This window comes from Amblyomma mixtum, chromosome 10, assembly GCF_055824585.1.
Source record: "Amblyomma mixtum isolate Tamu chromosome 10, ASM5582458v1, whole genome shotgun sequence".
NCBI classification, from domain to species: domain Eukaryota; kingdom Metazoa; phylum Arthropoda; class Arachnida; order Ixodida; family Ixodidae; genus Amblyomma; species Amblyomma mixtum.
The window spans coordinates 84,666,721-84,677,137 of record NC_143021.1 but is presented as its reverse complement, the minus strand read 5'-3'; the positions used below and the strand labels follow the sequence as shown (position 1 = coordinate 84,677,137).

General features: G+C 46.1%; 1 protein-coding gene across 1 annotated transcript; it reads right to left on the bottom strand.

The window, feature by feature from the left end:
• Positions 1 to 8,713: 8,713 nt before the first annotated feature.
• On the bottom strand, positions 8,714 to 9,988 carry LOC149326334 (uncharacterized). Its single transcript, XM_089564540.1, has one exon. It carries the CDS (start codon positions 9,923 to 9,925, stop codon positions 8,714 to 8,716), a length of 1,212 nt encoding a protein of 403 aa, XP_089420666.1. The 5' UTR covers positions 9,926 to 9,988.
• Between the last annotated feature and the right edge of the window lie 429 nt (positions 9,989 to 10,417).

Genomic DNA, 10,417 nt, shown 5'->3' with positions numbered 1-10,417 from the left:
CAGACAGAGACAGACAGAGACAGACAGACAGACAGACAGACAGATCTTTATTTAGACAACAAGGTCTCGGATACAGGGGCAAAAGGCAGATGCACTCTGCCTGACGGGGCCCAAGCACCCGACACAATGCTCAGGACAAGTTCGCACAGATGGCTCTTTGCATGGATAACGGTTGTAGAGATTCATTCGCTGTGATGTCTGTCTAAAGAATGTGTTCAAACAAGTCACCCTCTGCCATAATGCAGTATTGGCACCTTTTCAGCCCGTCGGCTGTAGCGTTCTTGATGACGCAGGACGGTATTTCGCTGCAGGCCTCAGCAGTCTCTGTCTTTAGCGCTTCCGGTGTAGTTGTAGGTTTGCGGTATACGTGGTCTTTCACATATCCCCGCAAAAAGGAGTCAGGAGGCGTCAAATCCGGTGACCTTGCAGGCCAGGGCCGCCCGATCCACTGGCGTTTGAAGGCTTCGTCAATATAGGCTCGGGAAAGGCCGGTGCTCTGAGCTGGTGCACCGTCGTGCTGATACCAAGTTCGCTTTAAAAGCGCAAGAGGAAGATCAGAGCGAAAATCTTCTACTGGGCCTTTCAAGATGTCGTTAAGGTACCGCTGAGCAGTGAGCGTGTGGTAAAAAATTATGGGGCCAATTATTCTTCCACCAAAGATACCACACCACACACTGAATGACCATTGGTACCGGTGTTTGGTCTCTGCCACACAGTGTGGGTTCGTATCGCTCCAGTAATGTGCATTATGGTTGTTGACTTGAGCACTTCTCGAGAAGGTTGCCTCATCTGTCCAGAGCACTTTGTCAACAAAATCCGGTATTTCGTTATTGTTCAGCAGGATCCCGTTTGCGAAATCAAGCCGACATTGAAAGTCTCTTTATTCCAGCTTTTGATGCAGCTGGAGGTGATACAGATGCATTTCAGCCTTGGTAAGAATTCTTGACACTGACTAGTTTGAAATTCCGACCTCAGCACCCACATCACGCACTCTGGCATGAGGGTTTGCAGCCATGAAAGCCAAAATGACTCCTTCAGCCTCATCACTGATGGTACCCTTTCTGTGCCGTGTCTTCTTGAAGCTACCTGTTTCTTTGAGCGTCAAGTAACTCCTCATAATTGTATTTGCGCTAGGTCGTCCCCCACACTGCCAATTGCGGCATACCTCGGCAGCTTTCCTCTTGTCGCCCCGTACCACTCCCAAGGCTAAAACCATGTTCGCCTTCTGCTCGCTTGAGTACGGCATGCTTTAAGCACTGCAAATTCTTCGAAGCGGTTGCACACGGCATAGACAGTTGAGCTCACAAGCATCCAGCCGTTGGCACAGCTTGGAAAGAAAGTAGAAATATAACAAATGATGCCCTGTCTCGCAAAGGTTTCAGACATCTGATAATGTTTTTTGCGTATTTTTTTTCTATTCCGCATTGACTTGAACACTGAAAACAAAAACTGCTATTTTCATCACACCGGAACAAACGGTTAATGACGGCGCGTTCTTCCGCGATATCCGCGAGCAGCTGCTGACGGAGCGCTTTTTCGGAGCGCCATCGCCAGCCGCTGCGGTAAACGTCACAGCCTAGCAAAGGTTGAAGCCCTTTCTCTTAAGCGAAGAGAAGGCCCGAAGCGAGCGATGTTCTTTACAAACAACGGATGAGGGCGCTGTAACTGTGGCGCATTCGGGCGCGCGAAGCGCTTTGTCATTTGGTATTTTTGAAACCTCGCGGGCTTTCGTTTTTCCCGAATGAAAACGGCTGCGCTAAGTCTATCTCGTTGGAAGTGTCTGGGTTGGGCAATATTTATGGAGCTCCACAGCTTTCCAATTGACGCCTGAACGTTTCAAGCTATATTTAAAAAGTTAATTTATCTCGACTGATTATTCAAATAGGAGGACCGATAAAAAGTGTACTGTAACTTTATGTAAACCCTAGTAACATCCACGCGATTTCAGCTCTGAAGAATAGTTTTTATTATAAATCTTGGTACAAGTTTGCTGAGACACCCTGTATATGCCAGCAAGCCATCTCGAATAAACGTTCTTCTTCTTGTTGCTTCCACGCTGCGTGTTCGTTGTTGGACGCCGGAACAAATACTTTCTCATATTCCTCAAGGGTCGGTCATTTCACCCACGCTATTCAACGTGGCCATGATCGGACTGGCGAAGCAACTAAAAGAAATTGACGACATCCACCATGCCATTTATGCCGACGACATCACAATATGGACTAACACTGGCTCACTCGGCGAGAAAGAGGATAGGCTACAAGAAGCAGCCACCTGCGTTGAAAACTATGTCAAAGCAAGAGGGCTAGCGTGCTCGACCGAAAAATCTGAGCTCTTACGGGTTTGGAGAGGAAAACGGAACCGAACAGTCCCTACCAGTAAAGAACTTCGACTACAAGTTTACCTCGAAGGAGAACCAATACCAGAGAAGACACTCATACGGGTACTAGGGATGTGGATACAGTCAAATCAACGCTGTACTCACACCCTTGCGCTATTAAAGGCATCTACACTCCAAGTGGCCCGCATGATTACGCGCATCTCACACAGACGTCATGGCATGCGAGAAGAAGACACACTCAAGCTGGTCAGGAGCCTAGTGGTCAGCCGGGCGACATACAGTCTCCCGTACTACAATCATATCAAAAGTGAAATACAACAGGCGGACGCGATTTTACGCAAAGCGTATAAAACCGCGCTTCGACTACCCCATAACACCTCAACTGAAAAGCTTTTAGCCTTGGGACTGCACAACACGTTCGAGGAATTACGGGAAGCGCAGCATGTTGCCCAAATGCGCAGACTACAGCAGACCCCCACAGGCAGAGTTCTTTTAAAGAAATTGGGCTACACCGAACAAATTCGAGAAATATTGAGAACTAAAACGATCCCCGATGAGTACCGCAGCACGCTCAGGGTGGCACCAATACCAAGAAACATGGACCCGAACCTCCACAAAGACCGAAGAGAGGCAAGGGCCGACCGCTTACAGAAAACACACGCATCCCAGGATACAACAGTGTATGTCGACGCTGCCACATATGCCATGACTAGGGGACAAGGCACCAACAACGCAGTGGCAACTGTAGTCAACTCGGAATTACACGAGATTACCAGCGCCTCCCTGCAAGACTGCACGATAGCTGAGGCTGAAGAAGCGGCCGTCGCTCTAGCGGCAGCGGAGGGCTATCGGACTGGGCGGTCACTGACAATTCTTACTGATTCACAAGCAGCCTGCCGCAACTATCTTTGCGGCAGAGTCGGTCACAGAGCGCTCCGCATACTCCGCTCTGTAGACTGCAAGACGAAACAAACACATGCAAAACCACACAAGCCGATCAAACATAAGATCATCTGGGTACCGGGGCACACGGGGGTGGCAGGAAACCAAGAGGCAGACAGGATAGCTCGAGGATATACTAACTACCGAGCATCCAACGTCAACGACCTCGAGGAATCCCTGCCAGTACCTCAGGAATACTCGGCCATACTCAACAACTACAAAGGCAGCAGGATGCGGTACCCACCACCGCACAAATCTTTAAACAAAGAAGAGGCTGTCACATGGAGACAACTTCAAACGGGGTCATATCCAAATCTAAACACACTAAGTAAAATTCACCCCACACTTTACGCACACAATTGTCCGTGGTGCCATGAAAAACCTACACTGTATCACATCACATGGGCATGTCAAAAAGTCGACATCGTCCCAGTTATACAAAACCCAAGTGTGGAGCAATGGGAGGGTCTGCTCTCCAGCGACTGCCGCGATGACCAGATCGGTTTGATACGGCGAGCTCAGCTGACGGCAGCATCCAGCGGAGCCCTGGAATAGGGGCAACCGACCGTTGCGGATGGACTCATCTGACCACATAAAAAAACCTTGTGCTAGAGCCGAATAAAGTTATCCTATCCTATCTCATATTTTTCTTCAAACGGGTAGTCCCGATGCTTTAAAATTTCAAAGTGGCGAGACACAAGCCAAACGCTGAGCTTCGGTGGGCGAAGGTCACTTTATTTGAAAATCTGTCTGCAACTATCAGAAAATAACAGCCGGCTGCAGGTTGGAAAAAAATTATTAATGTACTGTGTAAGGACAGGAAGGATGCATTTCCTGAGCAAATAACTGACCAAGGCCACATAATTACCAGTCGAGCTCTCGCGGATTTCTTCAACAAGCGCTTCATTGGAATTGCATTACAACATAAAAATTCCTAAATAATAGAAGACTTAGGGCGCTCATGCGCTGAAAGTAAATTTTCCAGTCACACATTTAGTAGAAGTATACAAAAAGTTTATATTACTTAACAGCAAAGCTCTTGGTATTGATAACTTAAATATTAAACCTGTGAAGTATGTTATAGAATACCTAGCACCTGTACTCATGTATACATTCCACCTTTCTCTTGAACCCGCAGAATTCCCAAATCCGATGAAAAAGTGTTGTGTTGTGTTGGGTTTTATGGCACATAGGCAGCTAAGGCCATCATGCGCCAAGCTCAAGGTATAGAATGAGTTTTCTGTAGAATTTTCAAAAATGTTAAAAATCATTGCTGGTGTAGATGGCCTAATAATACTGTACTACCTAGTAATAACGGAAGAAACGAAACTTAGACATGGCTAATGTTAAAAGCCTTAAGAAGGTCAGGTAGTCTCAGCGCCTATCCTTGCCTGGGCAAGGATCCCGAGGCTCCCAACCAGTTAAATAAAAACCTCAGCCTTCTTCTCATGAATGAGGAAGTAGCTGAGGTGTATCACCTAATAAAGTGAACTAGCGGATCGAAATTTACAGTTTTTCAAGCACGCCTGCTTCATTTAAAAAGCTAAAAAGAGAAGGTATGTTAACAATGGCATTATCATCTTAAAGCAGTGCTGGGTGAAAAGGTATGCATTCATTATAAAATTCAGCGAAGTATTTTGTCTTAGTTTTTCCAGTTTCGCACAAGAGAATAAAATGTGGTTAACGGTAAGTTCATCTCCGCATTCTTCGCAAACAGGTTTGTTTTGTTTTGTTAGCAGGAAGTTATGTGTAAGGTGAGTGTGGCCTATTCGGAGACGGCAGAGAATCCCTTCCTTGAAGCGTTCCTGGTGGTCACACGACCTCCATTCCCCTAAAACCGGCTTTACTACGTGTAGTTTAGTATTGACTTCACTGTTCCAAGCCGACTGCCATTTCTTCCTTAATTTCCGTTGTACTAATTTTATGCAATCGTTAAAAGGTATGCTTACTTTCTTTGTTTCCATCCTACGAGCTTGAGCAGCGCACAAGTCTGCTTTCTCGTTCCCTTTTATTCCGATATGACTCGGGACCCAGCAGAGTTTTATATTTTGTCTTTTAGCTGCGGCTGTTACTATGCTGTGTATAATGTCACCAAGAATAGGAGTGGTAGCGTTTCTAGCGTGGAGAGCTGTAAGCACACTTAAGGAATCTGTGTAGATTATACTGTTTGTGAGGTGCTCCTTTAATATTTTGTCTATGGCCACCCAGACTGCGTAACATTCTGCAGTGAAGATGGATGCGCAATTTGGAAGTCTTACTGTGTTCTCCGAATTACCTCGCACCACTGCACTTCCTACGTAAAGATCTGTTTTTGAGCCATCTGTATAAAAATCTGTGAACTTACTGTATTTTTACTCGAGAGGAAGAAATTCTTGTAGTATATGTTGCCGTGGAGTTTGTTTTTTATGAAATTGAGTAAGGGTGAAATCACAGATTTTAGGAAAATTGTACCATGGAGGCAGTGGATCTTGTCTTCGAGCAATGTCGGGTAATGCATCTTGTAGGCCGAGGTTTTGGCACCTCTCTTCAAAACGCAGGAGGAGTGGTCTGATAGCTAGTGGTTTGCTATTAAACAGTGTTCTCGATGGGCAATTTGTAACAATAGGGTAACAGATATGTTTTGGTAGGGAACGGATTTTTAGAACGTATGAGCATGTAAGTGTGCTTCTTCTATCTGTAAGAGATGGTTCATTTGTTTCAACGTAAAGACTATTTATGGGTGACGTCCTGTAAGCGCCAGTTGCAAGACGTAAACCTAAATTGTGCACTGGGTTCAGTCGTTTCAGGTACGATGGCCTTGCTGAACCATATACTATACTACCATAGTCTAATGAGGATCGCACCACAGAGCGATAAATTTTTAGAAGGCCTGCCCTGTCAGAACCCCAGTGTTTATGTGAAAGGACTTTGAGTATGTTCAGTGATCGGGAAGTTTTCTTTTTTAACGTGTTGATATGAGGCAGGAAAGTGAGTTTTCTGTCAAATGTTATGCCTAGAAATTTATGTTCATTTTCTACAGGTAAATCTATTTCGTTAAGGTGTAGGGTGGGGTCTGCCTGTAAGCCTCGTTTGAGTGAAAACGGAATGGCCACTGTTTTCTGTGGGGAAAATCGGAAACCATTTCTGTCTGCCCATGTTGTCAGTTTATTTATTGTTAGCTGTATTTGTCTTTCACATGTTGATATGTTCGAGGATGTGTAAGCTATCCGTAGGTCGTCTACATAAAGTGAATACATAACAGACCTTGGTATTATTTTGTTAAGAGAATTCATTTTTACAATAAAAAGAGTTGTGCTTAAAATACATCCTTGAGGTTGATGATGATGATGAAAACTTTATTTGTAACTAGGGAGTTTTGGACACGTCTGTCCTTGGGCCCCCGCACGGCCCCACTGCACTCAAACGTTCATGTCCAGGAGGCTCATGACGCTGGCAGCCCGGCCGGTGGCGATGGCTTGCTTGGCCGGGTCCTCGGAGCGCAGTAGGGTCTCCGCTCTCCATTTTCCTGAATAAAGTCCCTCGAAAGGGTTGAGCCTAGACGGACATTAAATGAGCGGTTAGATAAAAAGTCTTTAATGGAGTTCAGCATTCTGCCATGGATGCCAAGTTCAGCTAAGTCCTGAAGAATTCCGAACCTCCAGGTAGTATCATATGCTTTTTCTAAATCAAAAAAGACTGCAAGACAGTGTTGTTTGTGTATAAAAGCTTGTCTGACTGTATTTTTGAGACGAACTAGGTGATCTGTAGTTGAGCATCCCTTTTTAAAACCACACTGGTGGATATCGAGAAGTTCACAGGATTGAAGAACAAAGGTTAGTCGTATATTTAGGACACTTTCGAACGATTTGGCGAGGCAACTGGTCAGGGCTATGGGTCTATAACTGCTAGGAGAGGCTGGGGGTTTACTAGGTTTAAGAAGCGGCACAATAATAGCTTTTTTCCAGGCCTCAGGTATTTTTCCCGATATCCAAACTGTGTTAAAGAACCTTAAAAGTGCTTCTACGGCAGGTTGAGAGAGATGGGCCAGCATTTCGTAGTGGATTTGGTCGGGTCCTGGAGCGGTTTTTTTACCAGCAGACAGTACTGTATTTATTTCTTGGAGGGTAATCGCACTGTTATATTTTTGGTTTGCCCCTCCACTAGTAGGAAGTCTTTGTTTTTCGGCTGTGTTTTTGTATTTTAAAAAAGACTGCGCATAGTGTGATGAACTTGAAACTGCTGCGAAATGTTCCCCCAATATGTCTGCCTGTTCCCCTATGCTTGTTTGTGTGCCAGGTGTCGTCAATAAAGGAATTGTGAATGATGAAAAGTTGCCATTTAATTTTCGCACATGTTCCCACATTTTTTTAGATGTGATGTGACTGTTTATAGAAGAGACGTAAGTTTGCCATGATTTTTTCTCTGCACTACGACGGACGTACCGAGCTTTAGCTCTTGCTTTTTTAAAATTCATGAGATTCTCATGTGTCGGATACCTGGGAAATTTACCCCAAGCTCTGTTTTGTAGTTTTTTGCTTCCTTGCACTCTTTTGTCCACCATATTTCATTATTTTGTTGCACCACTCCTGACGACTGTGGAATAGCTGTGAGTGCGGCAGTTATGATACAATTAGTGAACTTTTCATTTGTCTGGTCGATGGAGAGATTATCTAAAATATATTTTCTAAATTTGCCTTTGCTCTAAAAAGTGACGAGTCGGCGATGCGAAGCTTCCAGCGCCGTGGCCTTGTGGGGATTATTTCCGGTGGGGATGTTAAAGTGATTTGTATAGGGAGGTGGCCACTGCCATATGGGTTGTCAATGATATCCCATTTAAAATCATTAAAAACAGAAGGTGAGCTAAATGACAAGTCTAAAAAGGGCATTTTCCCCGAGGTAGGGGAGCAGTAGGTGGCTTTTCCTGTATTTAAAAGACATACATTGTTTGTGATGATAAAATCATCGATTATTTGACTCCTAGAGTCACAGCGCTCGCTTCCCCAAAAAGGGGAGTGAGCGTTGAAGTCCCCAACTACTAGATACGGTTTTGGAAGTTCATTGATAAGTTCTTGTAAATCGTGGACTGTTAATGTAAAATGTGGAGGAATATATACAGAACAGATAGAAATTGTTTTATGGCTGACGACACTGACCGCAACGGCTTCAAGTTTTGTTTTGAGTGTGATTTCTCGAGCAGGGACGCCGCTTTGCACGACAATCGCAACGCCTCCAGATAGTCTATTTGCCTGCTCACGATCGCGTCTAAAAGTTTTATAATGTTTCAGGATATTTGTATGTTGTGGACCAAGATTGGTCTCCTGAAGACATAAAACTACGGGCGAGATTGACCCTAGGATATCTTTTATGTCATTGTAGTTCCTCAACATTCCTCTACAGTTCCACTGAACTAGAAAAGCCATATTTATGTTTGGGATAGGAACGACTGGGAGTTTACTTTTTTTCTGGGGCCGTTATGGTGGCCCTGCCTTTTTTCCGCTCAAGAGAGCTGTTCCGCCGCTCTAAAGCAGGCGGACTGTGGGATACGTCCATCACCTCGCGAGAGGTGCTGGATGACCGCGGGGAATCCGTGGCTGTGTGAGTGTCAGGTCTCCCCCGACGGGGAGAAGTCCTGCGGGATGTCGACCCATGGGCCGGCACTCCCTGGCTTGGCGTTGGCAGGGCAGCTTTCGCTGTCCCTGCCTGGGGCGTGGGTGGCCCTGCTACAGGCACAGTGGAACTGGCCTCGGCAGGTGCCGGAGTGCTGTGTGGTGCTACGCCCCTGCGCACCACATCAGCGAAGTTTGGTTTTGCTGAGAAGGAGAATGTATTTGTAAGTGCAAAACGCCTTCTGGCTTCTTTAAATGATATGTTTTCTTTGGTCTTTATGGTAATGATTTCTTTCTCTTTTTTCCAGGACGGACACGCCCTGGAGTACGCAGCATGGTCTCCTTCGCAGTTTGAGCAGCCTAGTGCTGCGTCACATTTCTCAGACTGGTGTTCCTTTGATGCGCATTTCGCGCAGGTTTTGCGGCCGCGGCAGCTCTGTGAGCCATGGCCAAACTTCTGGCAATTGAAACAGCAACGGGGATTGGGTATGCAGTGCCTTACGTTGACTTTCAGGTATCCTACTTCGATTGTTTCGGGTAAGCTGATGGTGTTAAATGTAAGGACAATGTGTTTAGTCTCTATTTCATTGTTATCCTTGCGGATTTTGATCCTGTGGACGTCAATTACATTTTGGTCGGAGAGTCCTTGAAGCATTTCGGTTTCTGTAAGGTGGATAAAGTCAGCCTCTGAGATCACGCCTTTGACTGTGTCGAGGGATCGGTGGGGAGTTACGGAGACAGAGATGTCCCCTATAGAAACGATGTTTGCAAGTTTCGAGCACTGGATGCTCTCGCGTAGTTCGAGGAGTAGGTCGCCGCTGGACATTTTGGATACCTTGTAGCCAGGCCCTAAGGTATCTGTTAGGCATTTGGTAACAAGAAATGGGTATATGATTCGGGCTTGCTTTTCTTCACAGTTACTGTGTATAACATGAAACTTAGTGAATGTCGGTTTCTTTTTCGAAAAAAAGTCTGCTGCTTCGTTCCGTCCTCTTTTGAGAGAGCGATCAGGTTTGGAAAGGGGGGGAGCCATAAAAAATTGATGTTTTTCGGTCATGGTGCCAGCCACCCACCATGGAGTCCAACAAGGGGACGCGACAGGAACTTGAAAGTCCTGCCCACGCCAGCTGTACACCTTAACTATAACCTAATACGACTCAACTCAGGGCAGTTGGTCACACATGGTTAACCCTCGCCGCCAGGAAAAAGAGGCAAAAATGAAGAAAAGAGGAGGAGACAGAAGAGTTGTAAGAAAGAGATAGGAAAGTGAAAGATAGAGGGGAGGATAGGAAAAGGCGACTGCCGATTTCCCCCGGTCGGGTCAGGCCGGAGGTGCCCTGGGGCCAGTGGTCTGTTGCCTCCGCCGAAGGGCCTTAAGGGTCCAAACGCTCGGCATTGGCTCAACCACCAGGATCCCCTTTTCCCCGGACACGGCGATGCCACGCACGGCTAAGCGCGGATGTTCGGGTCCGTGGTGACGCATTGTGCACCATCATCCCCCTGCGGGGATGTCCCTGCGGATGCTCGGGTTAACCCTGTGGTGTCGCCA